Here is a 23,532-nt window from a genome sequence, read left to right on the forward strand (position 1 = left end):
AGTCTGCTGAAGGTACTTTTGCAATTTAAGACGTTTCATAGCAGCAAAGATTTTGTGATATTTTAATCAATCTCTGACATGAACTATGAAAGGCGAGTCTTTTAATAACTAGGCTTTTAAAGGATTTGATCTGAGATTTTCTCCTTTATTATTTTCACCTTAACTCTAAATAGAACCCCAAGCTCAAGTAATTGTTATTAGCAGCCTTGATTTTATGTCTGAGGAGCTGTAGCAGGACATAGGTCATATGGCCTAAGAACTGTCTGCTTAGTCCTGTGCCTGGTGGATATAAGGGGCCGATGAAGACACGTTTTGACAGATTTTCCTGCAGTTTTCAGTGGGCAAAGGGGCGTTCACCAAGTGTTAAACCAACTGCGTCAAGGTGGCACAGACAAACACGGGGATATGGGAACACACGACATCCTGCCTTACACTAAAAGCGAAAAGGTTTGATGTGGAATAAACCTTAATAGAATAGTATGAAAAGAACAAAAGCTGGTGCGTTTCAATCTGTAAAAAGCGGATATTTATGTTGATTATTAAATACCTCGGCAGTCGGCACACATTTTCATTTAATGCTAGTAAAGACGATTGCAGCAAAGAAGGCTTTTATTTTTGAGAGCTAAAGGAAGTGCGGATCGCCTTCTGTTTTAGCTGTCACCATTTCACTAAACGATCGCCCTGCCCTGTGCCTGAGTTTGCAGTTGAGTGCGCTAGGGATCGCGGCTCTATTATATAACTTTAGAATACTGGCGCTTTTAATAGCGCATAAGCAGAACATTGCGCCACAGATATGTCGATTTCCTGCGGATTTATCCCGAGTTCAGTGAGCGATCGATCACTTTTTTTCGCCCCCTCCTGCCGGTGGTGAGCATTAAAAAGTTATCGAGTGATCCGTGAAACGGCGCACACGGCGGATCTCGCCAGCTCGAGCTGGGTCAGCGTCGGGCTGTTGGTTTTACAGTTAGATATATTGCGGAGAATGTTTTCTTGCGATACGGGCACAGAGGCAGCAACAAATACAGCTGATACTTCACCACACAACAAAACTGCAACGAAGGGGTTTTATTCAAGCGCTTCACCTTGTGGACGTTGCGGCATTTCTTACATGTTTTCCAAGTTGGACTACTAAAAGATGACCTAACCGGTGGAGTACAGGTCAGGTACTCATACTATAGGTATGAGATCTTTTCAAGTGGAAACACTTGTCTTCTCGTTTGGTCACTGCAGAAATGTTGGCAGGGGTGAAACTGGCTGTTCCGTGGAGTAGGCCGACGGTGAGGGTCGTGCGCGCTGACAGCTCTGTTTGACAGATCGCCACGAGCGCTCGAGGAAAGCGTCTCTTTTGGGTCGGAAGAATTTGTTTAAGAAATGGGAAAACGTTGCACAAACTTCAGCCTACCAGCTGCTTATCAGGCTTTGCGGCTAGCAAGCGTGTGATCTGTGCAGTTTCCCATATAACCAACAGGTTGCACTAATGGTGTTGTCATGCTTGGTGGGAGTACCATGTAGAAAGTCAGGAAATCCCAAAGTTCTTTTTTTCATATATATATATATGTATATATAACTTTAGCATCCAACTGGTATTTATTGGTCAAACTGAAGTTGGAAAGAAATGCATGATCTCATTAGCTTCAGTTTTGAAGCTGTGCATGACAGCTGGCAATAATGCGTTGTGGGTGTGGAAAAGTTGTTGAACTTGACGGCCAAAACATAAATCGTTTTTTGCATTTTCTGTAAGATGCTCAATAAAACAAAGGAAAAAAAATAATCATGTGTGCAAATGCTGCGCAGCCACAAAAAACCCTTCATAAATCATTGGACTTCAAGCACAATACTGCAGTGCTATAGCTATTTTAGACGCTTTAAAGTGTTTATGAATGTTATATAAAGTATTCCGGAGGAAGAATGTCACCGCTGCGGCTCAAGAGCTGGAAAAGATGTAGCAGAAAAGACCCCGGCGACTTGCACTGATCAAAACATCACCGGAAATTATCCGGTCGTCACGCACGATTCGGCAGTGCGTTATTTTAAGGTTTTGACATTTACAGCGTATCAAATGGTCGACGAAGTTTACGAGCTAATATGCTGGCCTATTTGTGTTCCCTCTTTATTTTTAATATATAGTTTATTCAGGGACACCGCTTCGAAACACTCCAGACCGACCCTTGCTTTAATCGGTTTAAAACTTCTAAATTGGACTTTGAATGTATTATTTACTCGCTCCTTCTTGCAAGTGGGCAGAGGCAGTCGTTCGCGCCAGATGCCTAACGTGGTTTAGTGTCTCCCGAGTCCAACGGATGCATGTTGTTACAAACGCTCAATGGGGGTCTGACGGTGCGGATACCAGTAACGCAAGTTGTCCGGGCATGTCTTGAACTTCTTTTCCCTGTTCACGGAGGAAAAGACGCAGTTCCTAGAAATAGCACTCATATTTTAGTCATTTATTTCACGCAAGCCTAATAGCTCAGGTCTGATTTTGCAAGTCGGTTTTAAGTGTTCTCCCATTTGTGTGTCTGCCACATTGTTGGAGTGTGGGTGTTGGGGGAGGGGGTCATTCAGCTGCTGTCATTTATATAAAGATGAAAAATAAATAAGTAGAAGCAGAAGAGCGTAGGCAGAACCACAGCAGCGGAACACTGCTTTTAAAGAGCGCCACTTTGTAATGCAGATGTTTTCAAACACCTGTCAGCATCAGTGATCAGTATTTCAGTAAGATTTGCTGTTTGTTTCGCTTCTTCATTATCTACTGTATGGGTCATCTCATTCAAGGCAAATTTTGTCTCTTTAGTGTGCATGTGTGTCCTTGTGTGTGTGTGTTGTGTTTTTGATTCACCCTGGCTGTCCTCACTGTTACCCACAGGACAAAGAAATGGATCAGGGTGGACTGAAGCGCAATGGTAATCGAGACGACGGCCTGACATTTGCGGAGATAGAAGGTACTGGTGACACACCTGGTTCACTGTTCCAGACTGCAATGCATCTGCCTGGGTCTCTGCCCCCTGCCACAGTGGCCCCCAATAGACAGGGTGGAACCAATGGCCAGGGGGAGCTTGGAGGCTTGTTTGAGTCTCATCAGCATCATGTTCTGGGTGAGGGGACAGACATGAAGGAGGGTAAAATGATTCGAATGCAGAAACAACAACAACAACAGCAGCAACAGGATATTGGTATATTCGGCATGGGGGACAGCTTGCCATTGTTTAACCAGTGTATTTCCGATACACCCACATCTGTCATCAACACCTCAGACACTTCCGTCCTAGGCAACCTTCCTCTGCCTGACCTTTTTTCCCACCCCATAAAGACGGAAAGCATTCTTTCTCTGGACAAAGACTTGGGAACTTATAGTGGGCACACAGGCACTGGTCCATGCGATTTGGATGGCAACAGTGGCCGCCTGATTGAGGATACAGAGATTTGGCAAGATCTGGACCTTCCCAGCTCACTGCCAGAAATCAGTGCTTTTGAGTTGGATTCAGAAGTGGCACACTTGGATAACATTCTACAAGAGAGCACCGGTGGTGGCTGTCCTGTCAGTGGCTTGCCAAAGGAAATAAAGCCTCTCATGGGTAACGGAGAAAACTGTACCAGTGTTAATGGCACAGAGCAGCAACACCATGCCCTACACCCCCATCAACAACAGCAGCAGCACCACCAACTAATACATCACCAGCAACATCAGCCCCAGCATCACCAGCCTCAGGCCCTTCTCTCCACTGTCATCATCAAGGAAGAGAAGGATCCTGATGAGTCTTTCATCCAAATCTGTACCCCTGGTGTGATAAAACAGGAGAAGCAGGATAATGGTTTCTGCCAGCCTCAGTGTCTCCAGAGCGGCATCAGCTCTCTCCATGGAGGAGGACCACGCCCCATGACCTCACCTGTGAGTGTCGGCGCAGTGCCCGGCTACCACTACAGAGCCAACCCGAGCTCAACAATGGACATACAAGACCAGAAGCCTTTTGACATGTACTCAAACATGCCTCTGATGGGGGATGGCTGGGCCCAGGGGAAAAGGTATGGAGAGACATCTGGGATTCAGAGCACCGATGATGGGCCCACTCCTGTCGCGTCCTTGGCACCTTTTTCTGTTGGCTTCTCCGGGTAGGTTGAACTTTATCCCACTATGTTTGCTTTTGACTTCATTGCAACATTTGTCGTTATTCTCAGTCATCATATGATTGGCTTTGTATTGACTCAGTATGGCTGTGCTTTGAAAAAAGAAGTTTAATTGTAAGGAGAAGGGAAGTTGATAATGCGTTATTTGCTGCAGTCTTAGGTGTGAATTCTCTAAATACAAACTGTGAAGACTAACTACTGCTTTTTAGTCCACTAGATGGTCAATTAACTTTAGTAGTATATAAGCACAATGATTGCAGTGCTTCCTTTTCCACTGCGCTACAAAAATGTTTGTGCTGCTCACTTAGCTCCTGAAATGCTAAGTTCAGTCTGGCAACTTGACATCTCAGTCAGTTTTTTCACAACATTTAACACAATGTCCTCTAGTGTGATGATTTTTTAACACAAAATCACTTGAATAAGTCAGAAAAGATGCTCAGGAGCTGTTGTATGCTTCCCTGTGACATTCTTAACAGCATTTGGATGCAGGGCGTCTGGTGCTCATCACATCTGCAGACACTGCAGAGCATACTCTTAATACAGCCACTTTGCAGCACATTGTAAATCTGAATCAAGTTTAAATTAAGAGTAAACACTACATATAATATGTATGCAAGAATAGGAGACTGATATAAGAGAAATATTTTGCTGTTTTTGACGAGGCGCAAGGTGACAGTAGGGAAAGTAAGCGGTCTAACTGAAGACTTGATATGAGAAGGTGTGTGAGAATAGCCATCCAGATGAGATCTTATGTTTTCCAGTGTCACAGTATTGTGGATTCTGGATTCCAATGTCTGACTAAGCTATATTGCTTAACTGTTCTCATATACGGTATCCAAGAACTATTCATTTGGTATTTTTCCTCTATTGTTTTGTTTTTGTTTTTGTTTTGCTTGTTAGAGAGCAATCGCAAAATAATCTAAACATGTCATCCCACCACAATTTATTAGAAAACGTGTTATTTGCATCTCTAAAAATGCAGTGTGCTCCTGTTTAATTTGATGGAAATGAGCGCTGTGAGAAAGATGTGTACGTGCAGCTTGGTGAGCATGAAAAGTGTCTGGTGGACACGCCTCGCTTCAGCTTGGAAAGACTATCTGATAACTGAATTTTTAGTTTTATGAGTCTACATGGTTATATGTGAAAGTACAAAGATGGTGTTTGATTAATGTCTAGTAATAATGTGAGCCCGTACTGGCCTTCTTAAAGAGCTGTTAAGGGATTTAGCTCAGGACAGCTGTAAACAAGTTGTATATGAACGAGTTTCAGCTATCGCTAGCTCTTTTCCGTCAGTCTGATTTTCTGTTGATCACATCTCTTTGTTCTGGTAAATAGTGCAAGTCTCAGTCTTCCCAAGCCACTGTCTTTCTCCTGTATAATAAACTGTAGTGAACTTTATTGCTAAACACGGACACGGGACTTTTGTAACCGACTTCCTGCTGTGTTGATCCCTGTTGCACCAGCATGAAGTGTGATAACGTACTGTGATGCTCTTCGGGACCTGAACACTGCAATGTAAAATTTCTTACAGTACAAACAGCTTAATGCAAAAACAAACTCACCTAACAGTCCACGGACCAAGCAAGTATAACTGGACTATTTATATATTTATATATCCTCATTTAGCAGTTAAGCTGTTCCCATGATGTATAAATTATTTAAATCAACACTTTAGATTTACCAATGAACCAAGTGTGAAAGGTTAGATTTTTTAGTAGTGACACTTTAATTTACACTAAGCTGATTATTTCGAATGCGATTTCACATAGATGGATGATTATTTTAAAATAAAACTTTTAAATCATACACAGCTAATAATAATTCAGTATATGAAATCATTAAATATTTAAAAAAAATGTTTCATTTTGTGTTAAATTGATTTTAGTTTTGTTTGTTTTTTTTAGTATGAGCAACAACCCGAAAACAAAATGAATCAGCTTTTACATGAAATAAAGTAAAGCATTCGATTTTCACAGTCAGAAGTTAAAATACTGAATTTTGAGAAATTGTTAATGATTTTTTTAGCTATATTATACAAATTTCTTTTTAGGGTCTCTGTTTTAGCTACAGACTTTCTTTAAGGAATTATACACTGTGAATTATAAAAGTGGCAGGGATCAACTATAAAAAAAAAAACAGTTATGCAACATAACAAAGAACAGCATAAGAAAAAAGAAACTGGTCATTCTGACTGAGTCGTTTAATACTTTAGAATTGAATAAAGATGCACTGGATAAGATAATCAAGCAAAAATGAATTTTTAGACAGTGCTGAATTTTATTTTAATAATAAATTACTAAACTTTACAATCTGCACCAAACTGCAGCAAGTCACAGGACGATCTCTCACTTAAACAACTGGAAAGAAAGTGCTCTGTTACTGGAAGGAGGTACAGCTAATTCACCAAAATGTTTTATATATTTAACCTTATCAAACAAAACCAAGTGCAGAAGATTTATACTACAAAATTTTCAGGTACTTCATTTTCCAGTAAGCTTGGCTCTAGTCTCTGGCTAGCCTTAGCCACTTTCCCTTTGTTAGCTTCTTCAAATTGGGCATGTTTAGCTGGGTCTAGGTGATATAAGAGTCTCATAGGTTTGTTGTTACGAATGTTTTCATGGTGGTTCCCCTGTGGTTTACTTTGTCTTCCTCACTTACAGTTAAGAACTCGGCTCAGTCTGTGAGACTGTGAGTGTGAGAACAACTATTTGCCTGTGCTGCTGTGCATGTGCTGTGCATGCATGAAACACACTGGCTGGTAATCAGACATATGCGTGATTAACAGGGTGAAAGTGCTGAAATTTGTCCGTTTCGGGTCCCTGGCCAGTCGATCGATGCGTCTCTAAAGCAAAACTGTATGTATAGAAATGTATAGTGTTGCTGTACGTTACAGTGCTTTTGCATTAGATCACATTATACTGTATTATTTCACAGCTATGTGTGTGATACATGCCATATCTTAACGGAGGGATGAAAACGGTGACTGGTGGCTATATCATATATCATATATCACATATATATCATATCAACTACACCCTTCATATCATTTAAGCCATCTAGCTGTTCTATGGGAATTTTCGACACAGTTTGAATGCAGTTTGGCCCAACCACATTGCTTGGCACAGGATTTGTGTTACATAACTGATAATCAAATAGACAAATGTTTGTTGCTGCATGCCCAGGGTAAAAGGAGGCACTTACAAGATTCATATCAATTCTAGAAATAGCATGACACACCCTCTTATTAGGAGACATTTGTTTTTACTTGTTTTAACCTGTTATACATCCCAGTCTTCTTATTTGTGTGGTGCTAAGTTTAAAATGTTGTGAGTTATGCAAAGTAAAAAAGGGTTAAAAAGCTGATGTCAACTCTTCCCTGTTGCTCCGTTGCCTGCGTCAGTGTGTGTAAGAGCACGGCTGAGGATAGCAAGCTGTGTGTGTGTTTGTGTATTTGTGTGAATGTGTGTAGTGTACACAGGGAAGCTGGGAGGCCACGTGTACATATCTGCTATGGTGTGCTGCTGTCTCGCTCTCCTTACGCTGTCACTCAGTCACTTTTTTTCTCTTCACCTACTTACCCTCGCTGGCCCCCTCAAAGCTCTTTATTTAACAGAGGCATGCAAATGCTGTACACACACACAGTTGTCACGTAAACACAGACACACATACACACGACCACATTCATGTTAGAAGTACAGATTGTGGTAAAGCTGAGACATTTTTTTTTCTTTTTTCTTTTTGCGTGTTTTTCACTCTTTTTTTAACAGGAAAATTATGCTTTTGTTTGACAGTTGGGTGTGTTGCGATTTGCATCATAAAGTAGTTGTTACTGTTACTGAGGACTGCAGATGCTTTGTGTTATTGTTAAATGGTTTTCAAACTCTGTTTAAAAAAAAAAAAAAAAAAAAAAAAGTCAGCACATGTCACAGACTGTTATTTACATTTTTTTAGAAAATATATTCTGGAATCATTGCAGCGTATTATATAATATAAACTTTAAGACAAGAGATTAGAGAGACCACATGTTTGACAGCATGTTTTGCAGCCATGCCCTGCACACACAGTTCTGGAGCATGCATGTTAGATTTCTCATAAACTGTCAAAACCACTGTTGCGAATGCAAAACATATGTGTTACAGGGTCCAAAATAAGTGATATCTGCTATAAAGGTTGTTAGGCACAGCAATATACTGTATAGTATATAATATACCGTGCTGTGCAAAAGTCTTGAACCACTCCTTATTTCTTTATATTGTGCAAGGACAGTGGGAAACATACATGGAAATACAGAGTGTTATGCCAAAGCGTTCTCCGCCAATATGACTCCATACTGCTTCAATAATACTGAGGTCCACCTTTTGGGAAACTCGGTTCACAACTGATAGTGATCCACTGTGGGTTTTTGTTGGGGTTTTTCAGTGTCATGCTGAGAAAAAGAGCTGAGCTTTTAGAGTCAGATGGTATTGCATGGTGTATCAAAATCTGATGTTATCTTCTGCATTCATAGTTTCATCAATTTTGCATTGCAACACCCCTGGCTGAAATGCAACCCCAATCACGACAGAGCCTCCACCGTGTTTTACAGATGGCTGTAGACACTCACCGTTGTAGCTCGCTCCTGACCTTCTCTGTAGATATTCACGATTTGAACCAAAACATTCGCATTTTGATTAATTACTCCTTAAGATCTGTTGCCACTGAATTTGCATCCAGTTCCTGTGTAATTTGGCATAGCTTAGCCTTTTCTCCAAGTTTCCTTTCCTTAAAAATGGCTTCTTAACACCTTCCTTTGAGACTATTTCTGATGAGGCTTCAGTGAACATTAGTTAACTGAAGGGCCAACTGCATCACTGTGGTCCTGTGTCAGGTCTTTGTTGGATATTTTTCCAACTTTCAGATGCTGTTTATATGCTGTACATGGTTTTTACAGGTCTGCCACTTCTTCTTTTCTCTTCCACTTGACCGTTAGGTTTAAGGGTTCACTGCACACCAAGTCAAGTTTTTGGCTAATAGTCTTTTGAAAATAACATTATTGGTGCAAAAATTCTATTTTATGTCTGCCAAACTGTGTTATCGTTGGCATTTTTTATGGTTTCAGCTGAAGAAATGTGACCAAATGAAGTGTTTTTGCAACAAACGGCTTCAGACAAGGTGCCTAAAGATAAATTTTAAAATTGGTTCTGTGCTAAGTTGCCTTGAGTTAGACGCATTTTCTATGATTCATAGGTCAGTGTTAATGACCTTCAGCATGAAGAGTATTGTAGGCTATAGCAGCAGGGGAAAACACTAAATTATACTTAACCGTGTTCAAATACAGTTATTACTGATTTTTTTAAACCATAATTAGTGAACTTAATTACACAGATGTCACCCGAACACCTGAAAGCAAAAAATGTTTTAAATCATACTATTAGTCTGATACTTTTTTTTTTTTAACTACTTTATATTTCTGTAAATTCTTCCATGCATTGTGTTTATATATGTAACAAGGAGAATAATAAGATGTATTAGCTCAGTTATCTGTAGTGGCTTGTGTCTAAAGATAATAATAATTATCATCATCATTACTGTAATTATCAGACTTAGGCCCAGAAGAGGGGTAACTTGAAACTGAATGACATTGATCACTTATTTATTAGCATTTGCAAACATAAGGAACTGTATGCCAAGATTCACCATTGCTTATTTACAGAATAACAGTAATTGCGCTGAGTGTGATCAGTTTCTCGTACAGTATATTATCTTAAATAGAACTATACATTGCAAAATAACAGGATTGCTTTGTATTGCCTTGCTTAGCACTATTTACCTCACTGCAAGAAGGTTCATCTGAGGCTTTTCTGTGTTGAGGTTGCATGTTCTCCCTGTGTATGTGTGGGATTCCTCCCACAGACCAAAGACATTCTTGTTATATAAACGGCAGGCTGGGAAACTCGAGTCAAACCGAAAACCTCTATAATTTTTAAAACGGGAACTACCAACAAAAGGTCGCTAAACTACGGCAAAAACTAGGTCAGCTTCACATCTGTTGTGTCAGTTTCCTGTATTTCTAATCTCCGAGATAATGCCACCCTCAGTCAGCTTTGTTTGTTCAGGTTACTTAATATCTGTACAAATAGCTGTTTGATGAGCTGTATAAAACATTGCATTTCTCTGCAACTTACTGGCTGATTGATTTTGGGTACTTAGTATTAGCCAGACAGTTCATGTGGGATCCAGATATCCAGGCTGAGTAATATGAAGTGTGTTGAAATGTTCTGTGATACGTTATATTAATTCACGTTAATGTCTTACAATTCTCCTCTTTCTTTTTGTCTTGCTATCTGGCACTTTCTTTGGTTTTGTTTTTTCTAGTTCCTATTGTGAGTCTTTGAAGCACAGGGTCAGAGTGGTGCAAAGAGCTAAACTGAGGTGTAGTCCTGTTCCAGCCAAGCTGTTTCCTTTTTAAAGACTATTTTGGTGGCTGCCAGCTTGCTGCTGTTGTCATCTTTAAATGTCTACATAGATCTTAACATGTATTAATCACTGTATATGGGAACTCTCATACAATGTCAAAGTTTTGTTTCACTTTCTGCCTCTGAAATGACTAGTCTGCGCTGGGAAATTCAGATTTTTCCTTTGAGCATTACTTCCTTCTCTTCCTGTATTTTTACATTTTCTTTTTCACAAGAACCGTTGTTGAAAAGGCTTTTGTTTCAGCCAGATTTATTTGGAAAATGTTTGTGGGCTTTCCAATTTATAATAGAATTTTTGGATGATTGGACACTCACTGACTTCTTAGATTTACTTTAAATCTGAGAAGCTTTGTATGCAGAATCAGAATCAGAATCAGAATCAGAATACTTTATTAATCCCTGGGGGAAATTATTTTTTGTTACAGTGCTCCATTATAAACCATTAACACCCACCAACATACTTAATTGATCAGACAAAGACTCAGAAATGCCTTGTTACTCATTGTGAGATAATTGAGCATTGTGAACAAAGCTAGCTGGGCAGGGGAACATTTCTTGGTATAGAATACCTGTACTCCGAAAAGATTCTTGTCGTATTCTCAATAACCTATTCTTAGTAATGTAATGACTATCAGCACTACGATTCAAAATTCCTGAGAGTGCATAGCTGTCTCTGTCACATGTCTAACCTCTCCCTTCTTTTGATGACTAACCTACCAATGCAAACTAGCTGAACCTGGAAAAACTGGAGGGAGATGGTAATGGGGCTTGTTTGTGACACTTTTATGTCCTTCTTGGCGATGCTTTCGCGAACGTTTTAAAATAGTAATACATGCGAAAGCACCAGGTTCTGGTAACCGTATGAGACAGACCAAATGGCAAAAGCTATAGGCACTGGAAATGTCTACATGCTGCAAATAGAGTCACAAGGTTTTCCACAGGAAATTGGTTTGTGGAGGTGGTGAGCGAAGTCCCACCACTTCATTTAGCACCCCCGTCACCCGCACACTAAAAACATCCCCTAGCATGCAAGTATACATTTGGGTGACAGGTTAGAGAAAGAAGCCAACAGTCTTAATGACAATGACAGTGGGAGTGCTGGGTGGTGGCTGTCTGACATAATGCTGAATCTTTCAGGGTGATTTGAAATGCCGCATTAAGTCGTTTTATATAAATTTTTGTGCTCCTTACGCATATCCTAACTTCTCAGCTGTCAATTGACTTTACCAAACTTTGTACTGCAACATAGGATTTAACCTGTTGTTCAGAGCCTGAATCACAGAAATCCTGATGCATTTCCTCATCCATTTCTCAAAATCAGATTAGTAACACATTAACTGCATACTTTCCTCAGTTGCGTTATGCTAGTTATGTTTCCCGTTAAAGGGGAGTTCACTTTGTTTTGCATTCCTAAAAAAATCTCAGCATTTGATAATGGTTTGCCAACACAAATGTCACAGGCATAAAAAAAAAAGTTGTATTTTTGACTGAAGCTGAACGTTGACAAACCGACAAGTATTAAACATTATGACATCATCCCTATCTACTGCATCTGTTACCTCTCTCTACAGTCTTTCTGCATTTCTCTCTTTACATAACTCTGTCGCCTTCAAATTGCAAAACAAACACAGGAAAATTTGGGAATTTTGGAGACCAGTAGAAAGTTCAGCATAAAAATTATAATTGGACTTTGTAGGCATTGTAAATAGTAAATGACGTGTCATAACTTGTTTTCTTATTGATGAGTCGAGTTGGAGGAATTTCCTGCCCGTCGCCGAATAAAAAAACAAATCCTCAGAGCAGTGTGGGCACTGTGCCATGGTGCGCTCTTTTGGCTCTGAGAGTGAGAGTTATTAGATTTGTTCGTTTGTGAGATATTTTTGTAGCTGTGTTGCTTTTGTGCTGCCTGTCTGCCTAAATGTGGGTCATCTAGTCTGCGATAACCTTTAATCCAGTCTTCCTGATTCAACGAGAGGCGGTTAAACTCTAGAGGGAATACAAATGTCTCCTGTGTCGACACAGTTGTTTTTTCAGTGTTACTGCCCGGATTAAAACTCTCCTAGGTGCAGCACGGTTCGACTGCCAAATTTCTGTTAATTTTTTACAGCAGAAGCAAAAGGTGGAGCACTCTTGAAGTTTGGGTTCAGCTTGGTCAGCATTTTTCTGTCTAGACAAGATTCATAATTCCTGTTAATGTAACTGACTTATGCTTTATTGATCCTTCTTATCTTGCATCATAAAAATTTAAGGGTAATTTAAAATCTGTATTTCAGCACATTTATATTTCACTAGGAATAGGCTTCAATTTTGATAAGATTTAAACTGAATTATACATCGTTCAACAGGGTTGAACTGGATCTCTTGCTCCTTCTTTTGTATCTCTTTGAGGATCACTTTTCGAGAATGCTGTAAAAATAAATTAAGACTCCTTTGTTTGTAACTGTATACACTATTTAGATATGAGAAACTAGATTACTCTTCAGCAGGGCTGCTGTTCTTTTATTCCAAGGTGGGAAAAAAAACTTTGAACACCATTTTAACTTTGGGATTTTTATATTTACCTACATTCAGTTTTTAACATCTCAGATATATTTAATTCTATTTATTTATATAATAATTAGCAGCATAGAAACATTGATTTATGAGTTGAGCTGAAAAAAAAAACCCCTTAAGAGTTAAGTGTTTGGTTTTGTTTGTTTTTTTTATTTACTTTTTTTATTTATTGTAGTACGGTATTGTCATAAGTTTAACTAAATTTTAACTGATGTAAGTTTATCAAATGTTATCTTATCCAATCTTATCTACTTATGCAAAAACTGCTAAAACAAATTCCCCCAAACTTAAGGGAGAGGTGGGGGAAAGGGCAAAGGAAAATCCTAATAACCCTCAAGCTGATTGAGCTTATCATGCTTATGCTGTTTCTTTTATCTATGCCAGATATTCAAAAAGATTCTAACATAGTTTAATCATGATTTCTATGCAAAATGAATTTTCAGCATCACAGTTCTTCCAAATTTTTATGCCATACTCAGGTGGTTTAGACTGAAAACAATTTGCACCTGCCTCTGAAAACTGCCAGCTGTTTATCTGCCAATTTGATATTTAAATTTGAATTTAAGTCTGTTAGCCGTGGTTCACAGCAAAGCGTTATAATCTTCTGATCAGAAGTATGCAATTACAATAAAATTAAAGCCTGTGATGTTGAACATATATTTGACCCCACTCGTTTTTTTATTGTTGTTGCTGAACCAGTTGTTTTAGTAGAGCATATATCGTAAATGACCCCATTAGGTCACTCAAAAGCGAAGTTTGGAGGCAGATCAGAAACAAATTCATTAAAATTACAACACTTTCATATTTTATGGTATATGCACTCTTCGAATACCTTTCAAGCATTACAGTAAAATGCATTTTATTGTATTTTATTTTCTTAGACCTACCAATAAACATTTTTCTTAACGTTTGCATGTAGTGATGCACGCAATCTATTTCCTAAAAAGTATATTTACATCTTTGGACTTAGTATTCTCAGCTCTCTTTGCCACATGCATACAAAGTTTAATGTATGAGGTTGCCAAGGACCTTGTCCCATAGGCCCGTCAATTATTTACCTAACCAAGGTTACTGTACATGTGGAGGCAAACATTCTCTCCCTGAAGCCTTTGTTCAGACTTGCACTTGTGTAGTCTCGCATTTCATTCCAGCTTTGAGGGAAAACTTGACAATGGCCCCGCTTAAAACACTATTAATGAAATTAACAAGTTACTTCTGGTGACTAACTTGTGATCATGTGATTGTAGAAATGCTGCTACATTCTTAAATTCAGCGTTAGGTTGAGATGACACACCAATATTAAGAACTGATTGCATGCTCATTATCGGTGTGTTTATTTGCATTGTTTCTGAGCAAACTAAAAGCATTTTGCATGAGTCCTAATTTCTTTTGCAACCACTAAATAAGCATGTTTTGAAGTTAGTTCGATTCTGACCACAGGTTGTCTGATAAGTCAGCAGCAAGTGTGGATGAAACTGCAGCTTGTGATAGTAAAACTGTACTGAATGGATGGAGTTATGCTGATCCGGCATGTGTTGGTATCAGCGCTGGTCGTATCGAACAGGCGTAGACTTTGTTTATCATCCTGACTAAACAAGCAGCTGATTGAACGACTGGTTGGTGAGTGCGTTTATCACTGGCTGGTGTTTGTGCAGGACACATGGGGGGGGGTGACACAATGGTAGATCTATCTGTTTCAAACGTTTTCTAGCAATCAAATCTGCTCAGTTTGAATTGAACTAAAGCACTTTAAAAAGAAATTATAAATTCACATAATAACAACCATAACAGTAGAGTTTAATACATTTATGGAATAACTGAGTAAAGATGGGGCAAAATATCAGTACAGCAATACAATATATCTCTTCCTATTCCAATACCATTATTAATGCACTGGTCCAGTATCAGTTGTTCTGAATTAATTACTAATATGTCATGCATTTGTCTGAGGATATTGACCTACCTCTCAGACACTCTTATGTCATCATTTAAAATAGAAGCCCCCGTGTGTCTGGAGGTTATGTATTTTCCGCACAGCTACTGGTAAGGCCAGTCTACTATTTTTAAAGGTGCTTGTTGTGATGATGTTACATTGTGCCAGTTTTGTGTTGCCAAAGCAATGTTAGAAATAGACCTGTGTGCTGGAAGAAGCATGCCAGCCATGCCGTTTATTGTATCTCTATTGACATGAGTTGGCCATAATTCATATTTGTCAACAGCACATAAGATTTTTAAAGCTTGTGCTTTTTTTAGGTTGTTGTCGAATCACTAACCTGCCCATGGCAGGGGTTATTTTGAGGGGAAAAAAATCGCACAGGCATTAATTCACCATCAGTGCATTTTGCATTCACCAGTGTTTTGGTTTATGGAAGTTAGCATGTTAACTCGCCTCAGTTACACAGGCCTAGACCATCTGGCAGTCACCAGTTGCTAAGGAAAAAGAGTGTATACTGGTTGAAGAATGGTGGCTGGAAGTTTCGCACAGCTGGTGTGAATTTGTTTGCAAAGAGGTGCACAATGCTGCATGAAAATACCTTCTTGCAATTTGCTCTGCTGGGGTGTTGACAGGGCATCACTGACCAATTGCCGGGCATGTGAGACTGAGGCCTTTATTGCATGTTAGCAATCTGAGTTTACAGTTAGCTGAAAGCATTGCTGTGCCTTAATCTCAATGTGCCGCCAGTAAGACTGAACACTTCTAAGAGCAGTTTAGCAGTTTTGGTATTTACTAATGATTTACTAATGAGCTGTAGTGACTGAAAGCCCAGAAGGGCTTTTTCTGCTTTTTGTGTGTGTCGCTGGTCTTACTGCATAGGCATTTGCAGGAATTTTCTTTTTCAGGTTTACTGCTTGCAATTCACTGAAAGTTGTGCCAAATTTAGTGATGTGAAAAAGGATGTTTTATTTTGCACCTGTTGTGCCTGTGATAGTAGCTGTCACAGGAGGGTTAATACAGTTGGAATGCCAGAGGCTGATGTTATCAGGACGAGAGCGAACCTCGGGGTGAATGATGGATGTCAAAGTTGTGCGCCAAAGCTTAAACTCCTGCAGGCTCTTCACTGAGTGAAGAGCTTAATAATGCTGGTACTTTTGTGTAGCAGAGCAGAACTTATCTAAACGGAATCAAAGTTAGCATAGACCGTCAGCTTAAAAGGGAAAGCCCCAACACAAGTCGCTTTTTATAGCACGCTGGAGGGTTTTCAGTATTTTAGGTTGTTAGTCACATTTCTCTACAGAATGATACACAATGAAAACCACAATTGGCAGAGCTAATGGAAGACTCTGTTTGCTGGCATTTTTATTGTAAATTGCAATATTATTAGATCACCCCCTAGAACTTCAACTTACCCTCTGGACATTTTAGTGATTGTGGCCTAAGTAACAGTGCTTTGTAGTCTTATTTGTCAGTCATGTGTCATGTTGTCATTTGTAGTCTTCCTAGACCTTAAGTGGTTCTTTCAACATTTTACATACAGTGCTTAACGCATTTATTAGACCACCTGTCTTAAAAACAAGAAAACACTAAATATAGTAATAATGTTATTATAGTAAATAACTATAATAACTGTAATTTGACGTCTCTACTCAAAATATTATTGATAATAATAATGATAATAATAATAATAATGTGCCTTACCTTTTTTTTCCTGCTTTCAATTAAATTAATTGATAACAACATTATATTTTTTCTTACAAATATCATATTGGTTAAACAATTTTAGCATATTGGTGGATTAACGATTACAGAAGCATAAAAAATGATAACTGGTAATTACCAATACTGTTGAGGGTTTAGGGTTCCTGTGTCATAAACCTTGGGTGGTGGTATAATAAATGTGTTAAACACTGTACACTTAAGTTGCAATTCAAAATTCAAAATGACCGCTGAATCCAAAGACTGAATTCAAAACATTTCACCTCTGTTCTAAGTTTTTTTATTTTGTTTTTTTTGCATGATGCATAACTCTGTTGGGTGGCAGTAGTTCAGGTGGTAGAGCAGGTTATCCACTTATTGGGAGGTTGGTGGTTCGATCCCTAGCATGCTCCAGTGCATGCCAATGAGATGTGAATGTGTCTGTCTGCATGCGTGTGACCTTGTGTGAATGTTAGACAGAAGCATAGAAGTGCTTGTGGAAATATGGGTGAATGAAGCATGTTTTATAAAGTGGTTTGAGTGCTCAGGAGTAGAAAAGCGCTATATAAGAGCAAGTCTACTGCACAAGAGTCTACTTGCCACAACCTCCATATACCCTCAAGACAGATAAAGCTTTTTTGTACTGTGCTTTTTAAAAACAGAGTAATTAACAAACATTTAGGCTGTGTAACCAGCTCCAGCCCACACATCATACCCTTGTTCCTTTCCTTCAGACTCTCTCTCTCTTCTTTGATGTCGCCTACTTTGACTGTCTTCTTTTATAAAGGTTTCCTTTTACACTTTAAGTTTCTTTCTATGCCGTTGCCTTCATTTTCTGTCCCTGCTCGGCCCCGACGTTTGATTTCAAATCCTCCACTGCACTCAGTCGACAGTAGAAATCATTAAGCAGATTACGCGCCTTCAGTACTGTGGCAGTAATTTCAAAGGTAAAGGAAAACGGTGGTCACTGCACGCCAAGGCACCCTTGAAAACAAGAGTTTGATTCTCTGCAGGAGGGAATGAAGTAGCAAAGACTACTTTATCCATTTCTCACACTTTCAGACATACTGAGCAGGTTAATAGATCGCCAGCAATAAATCACCTACTTGACATTTACTGCAACAGTAAGGTGTGGATCAATTACCTTCACTCTCTGTGTTAAACTGAGAGGACTGTGGGCTTGTATGAGAAAGTTATACTATATTTCCTAAATAGGACACAACTAAAAATTTTGATTTTTGGGTCAGATACCTACTGAATTGGGCTCCAACAGTAGCCTAATTTCATTGCTAATATGTTTCCATTATTCAATTCCTTTTTATTTATTATAAAAGTTACATTTTCTGTTTTTACTGGCAAAGTAGAGGTTGTTCTGCCAATGGTTTGAGTGAAAGTAAATAACCCTTGCTGCTTTGAAGTGGTGCTAGGCCACTGTAGCAGGAAGAATCATATATTACTGCGGTCATCACTCTTCTCTATAGATCAGTCATCAGCTCCAAATTTAGAATAGTGGCCTTGGTTTCTCAGGCACAGTGATTCAGGTTATTCCATCATAACATAACAGCAGTGCATCAACTCTGAGATTTGTCGCAGGCATTTTGAGAAAAGTATCCCAGTATGGACTGCTTGGGTTTGGAAAATCCTGCATATTTCAGTTACCCAGCAGTTGGACTGGTGCAGGTTGCCTGCTTAGCCCATAGCTGCTAACATTAAAGGACCTCATTCTACCAAAGCTGGAGTTTGAATAATCTAGAATGGCAGTTATCCTCTCAGTTATGTAGACTCAAAGCTACATGTTTGTTTCATGTAATGTTACGTGACAGATCTTGATAAAATGTCTTACTTTTCTTTATCCCCATCCAATTGTAGAGTAGTTGTATGACAAAAACGAACAAGTACAGGTTTACTTGACTTGAATGCTTTTGCATTTGTACACCGCATGCTGATGAGGACCGCAAAGGTACACTTTGATTCTGATTCTGAATTAATTTAAAGAACTTTTGGTCTTAACTTTCATTTAATCTTGTGTCATCTCTTGTAAGAGAACGCAAAATGCTGTGGCAACTATATCTGGAGGTATGCACTCATTCAGATGCGAAGTGAAACATGCGTTTTTCTGTCCTGGCTGAAACAGACTGACAGAATGCTTTCGTTTCTTGCATTCGGTGCAAGATCATTCTGCCTTACTTGCTAGTACTTTCGATATGTTTGAATTTGTTCTTGGGCAAATTCAACCCCCCCCCCCCCATATCTGTTTCTTTGTGTTCTTTTGCTAACACTTGGAAACCAGCCAGTAGTTTTATGTAACCACTTTTTTGCAGCAGACAGTTGCAGTGAATTGTTAGTTTGGTGCAACCTTCTTATGCATGCCTTGAAGTGCACCACAGAATACCATTATTATATGCAAGTGGATTTTTCCTTTATGCATTACATGCATCATCCATCCAGTGCTAGTCAACTATGACATGAAATCAGTTGTATTTCCTCTTGATTGGCAGTAATATGTAAGAAAAGCACTGACAAATTGTCTACTGTGAGTAATGTTCTTTTCCTCCTTTTCTTTCTGCCTGTAAAGGTAGAAAGGTCTCCTTAATTCTACTCTGTTCCTCCTTTAACTGTCATCAACATGGGAGCTGGGCGATGAAGAAGGGGAGGAGTCCAGCTCTACTGTAAATGGGCCATAATCCAGCTGGGCCAAACTCTGCCTCTATATCTGACTGCAGCTTTCTCTCCCGTGGCTTTTCTCACTTTCCTCTTTCTCACTCTTTCCTCATATTAGCCCTTCTTTTTTCTCACACTCTGGGACACTTGAACTTCCCCTTTTTTATATTATATCTCACCTCATTTCAGTTTGCTTTAAGCTACTGTAACTTTCTCTGGACTACTGTTCTGCTTCTAACCTACTTTCAACACTTTGTGTTTTCTTTGTAGATGAAAGCTGCCCAACAGGCCTCAGCTTTGTTTGTGTATTGTACTTTCATGTTCATTGAGAGCCTTTCTAACCTTGTTATTGTTCTGAAATGGTAGACCAGGGCTGGAATTCCTGACGAGCTTCCCATTTCTCAAATAATGTAGACTATTTCTTCCTATCTTCCTGCAAGCAAGCTTGACTTAAGGGGCAAATTCTCAGGTGAGCAGTCCCAAAAAGTTGACACAAAAAGAGGAAAAAAAACAAAAACATGAGCGTTTGTAGACAGCAGTGCTGATTGCCACTGGTCCTAAAATGAATAAACTATCAACGACTCTTTTTTTTGTGCTCCACCTTGCACATTGCAGGACTTGAATAACCTGCTGCTAATGTCCTGGTGCAGACAGCAAGATTTTCCATGTTCACAGGTGGCACACAAAGGACAAACATCCTGCAGTATAGCAGCCTAACTACCAATTTTAAAATCTATATCTATATATATATATATAACGAATCAAAGTAGCGGTCACCTCAAGGCGCTTTATATTGTAAAGACCCTACAATATTGGAGAAAGCCCAGACAATCACAATGCCTTACGAGCATGTTGATGGTGGGAAGGAAAAACTCCCTTTTAATGTTACAAAACTTCCTGCAGAGGCTGAGGGAGGGAGGACAAAATTCACACTGTCTAATGATTAACTGTATCATTAGTCATTATTAAATCCAGAATTGATATTGATTTTTGTTGTTGTTGATCTAAGTCAGCCATTAGCGCCATTATGCTTTGGCATAATAATGCATAATTACACTTGGAATAAATGCACGTATGCATATGCAGTAAAAATAATACAAGATGGAGATCTTTTGGGTCTGAAATATGAAGCCAGTGCAAAAATGTCTTCAATTTCCCTGTCACTTTGCAGTAAGTGCATTCTGTGCACTCACGCACACACTCACATTAGACCGCCACTTGCCCAAGTGAATATGATGTAATAAATTAGGAACTGTGAACCTGTACATAAGTAAGAATGCAATTTGATGTCTGTAACTTGACACAAAGTGCTTTTCTGTTACAAAAAAAATGTGAACATTATTACACCCCCTCAGGCCTGTTTCACTTTCATGAGTTTGGATTTTGCCATTTAATGTCTTGCATGTTTAATGCTGGTCATTGCTCAGCTGCTGTGTGCTCGCTGCTGCTTTTGTACATTAAATAAATTCAGCTTGTACAGCGACAGTCTGAGGCCTCGTCATAATGTCTGCTCTTCTCTTTCCTGCACATTTCCCTCCTCACTGCATGGTCTATCAGCCTTTCAGCCATTAATTACAGCTGACGCTCTATCCATTTTCCTCAATCTGCTCTTCGCTGTACTCTCTCCTTTCTCTGTGTCTGTGCTCTCTCACAACTGATTCATCACTCTTTACTCTCAGTCCACCCCCTCTTGCACAAAAATGATAAATGGTGTTTGTCAGAATACATTAGCTTTACCACTACAGCTCATCTCTCATCTGCATGATTTTAGTCAATAACATTATTATTGCCTATTACAGAGAAAATGTGTTTAATTTATCTTGGCAGTTAAAAAAAAAGAAAGGAAAAACGCATTCACTTTTAGACATTTATTGTAATGGATGTTATAGTTCAAGATAATTTTTTTTGCATTCATGTTTTATCTGTGCCACATAATCCGCTAATAATTTTCTGCATAATTTTAGATTATTTCTGGTGATCTTCCACATGCTTGCTGCTAGCCCCCCCCCCCCAAAGAAATCCTGCAGTCAGGTGCCAGAGATTTAAAAAAAATGTAATCTGAGAGATATGGTCACAAGTTTGTGGACACGAGACAAGAATTATTAGGAAAAGATCATCTTGCTTACGATTGCTGGATGTCTGCAGCCTAGCCCTAAAAATCAGAACAGTACGAGTGAGGCGGCTTCACTGCACTTAGTCATGCTGTTCTTTCAGTGCTGTTGCTATGGAGCTGAACTTCAGGTTCAAGTTTTAGTTTTTTTGTTTTTTTAAATAACTCTGAAATAGGATGCATTTTGAGTTGAAGTGAGCATCATGCCATCCAGAGTAGACAGTAGACAGTTTTCTAGGGGGAATTTTTTGTGCTCCTGGTGGAGGTCAGAAATTGGTGCTGCTGCAATCGGTCATATGTCCATATTATGAATGGGGACTTGTTTAGAGTGCAAATGAAGGCAGGATTATATGATGTAGCAGATCTGCAGCTGCATCACAGTGCACTGCTGGATAACACTCTGCCTCGTCTACAGCACACAAATTGTGACAGTGTGCCTATCTTAATGAAATAGATGGCTACAGAATAACGTCATCTGGAGGTCTGTATGATTATAAAGTGTCTACACTGAATTATGAGTCATGGCTAACAGTGGAAGTTGAAAATTAGTCCAAGCTTATCAGTCCCTCCTGTCAAATCGGGCATGTTTTTAGCTCATCCGGTTGCAGGACCTTCCCATAGCTCATGCAATGGGAAGGTGTCTGTCATCCTTCCTGCTCTGTCCACAATTCACAATAACTGCTACTCCCCTTAGAGTATTGGTCAGGTTTTAGTGAAACTTGCAAACACAATCCTCACCTAATGGATTTTCAGTATTTCCAAAATATGCCCAAGGACAAGGTTTGTCATCTTACAGGCAGTTTTTGTGCTTTTTCTGGCTGTGTTTACTACTCACTGTGCCACAATACTCCTGAACTCAAACACTTTTGTTTGGTGTTGAGCAACATCACAACATTTGTGCAGGATATGACTGTTTGAGGGCCTCCTTGACTTCTCAGTGGATTTCAATTCTCATTAGTTTGTGCAGTACAGCCTATCAATGACACTGAAAGTTAGATTTTTCTTTGTGTCCAATTCTATAACCTGTGAGCTGTGAGCTGTGGTGGATCATGAGCCAGATGAGCTACTGCGTCACCGACATTGAAAAATAATTTGGCCAGACTCATAACACTGGAGCTTTTTCATGCCTGAGTCACAGGCCAGCTTGTATTCAGGCACACAGATAATAAAGCAATTGCACTGAAAATGTACAGGCCTTCTTGTTTCAACACAGAAAATTCACCAAGAATTAAAAAAGGTCTCGACTGAGCAGAAAGTCCAAACATCAAAATGGGCTCATTTCTATTTTCATTTGCTGTATTATTATTATTATATTGATAAGTTAACATGTACACAGCATTTAAAGATTGTAGGCAACTGAGCTAGAGCTGGTTTTATTTTTATTTTTTGTATATACCATCTGGTGACTTACTTTGCTGCATAATAAGACACTGAATTTTGTATCTTTCTAGTTTGACTGCGCATTATTTCAGATGGAAACAATACAGTTACCCAAGAGACGAGAATGTAATATAATGACTGATGCGTAACATTTAAATTCTTAAGTAAAGTCCAAACACCTCATCGTGGTTAAATTACAGTAAATTCATTATACTCAAGGTATGGCTTTTGGTTTTGGTGATGTTCAGTGGTCCTATCTGTCCACACCTTTGAAAGATTTCTGGGACTGGAGAATTGAAGTGAATCTCCACCAAATAACCTGTAAATACTAAAATATTCAACTGTAAGTCTAGCTTAGAGTTTGTATGCTTTTATTAAAAAATGGACTTGAGTTTATCCTCCATTGAGTATTTGTGCTTTAGACTCCTGTGTTACTGTATTGTCATGGGTATACCCACTGCACTGCAAAAGCAGTCTTACTCACTATACACCAGCATACACTGATTTCACCTGACGTCAGAAAATAAGCACTGAGTGTGGTTTGCAAAACATTTCAACCCACTTGTTAAATGAAACAAAGCTGATAAAACTAGTCAGTTTAAACATGGGGTGAAATA

The 23,532-nt window shown here is 39.1% G+C and overlaps 1 protein-coding gene across 2 annotated transcripts in view; it reads left to right on the forward strand.

The window, feature by feature from the left end:
* The first annotated feature begins 664 nt into the window (after window positions 1-664).
* The window catches only part of LOC146379402 (glucocorticoid receptor-like), a 61,645-nt gene continuing 38,777 nt past the window's right edge, over window positions 665-23,532 (forward strand). For both annotated transcript variants that reach the window (XM_084940642.1, XM_084940643.1), the window contains exons 1-2: window positions 665-1,178; window positions 2,864-4,107. In XM_084940642.1, coding sequence (XP_084796768.1) covers window positions 2,873-4,107 — 1,235 coding nt within the window. In that variant the 5' untranslated portion in view covers window positions 665-1,178; window positions 2,864-2,872. The remainder of the gene's footprint in view (window positions 1,179-2,863; window positions 4,108-23,532) is intronic.

Source organism: Perissodus microlepis, chromosome 10 (assembly GCF_051167445.1).
Source record: "Perissodus microlepis isolate ML-2025 ecotype Zambia chromosome 10, ASM5116744v1, whole genome shotgun sequence".
Classification (NCBI taxonomy): domain Eukaryota; kingdom Metazoa; phylum Chordata; class Actinopteri; order Cichliformes; family Cichlidae; genus Perissodus; species Perissodus microlepis.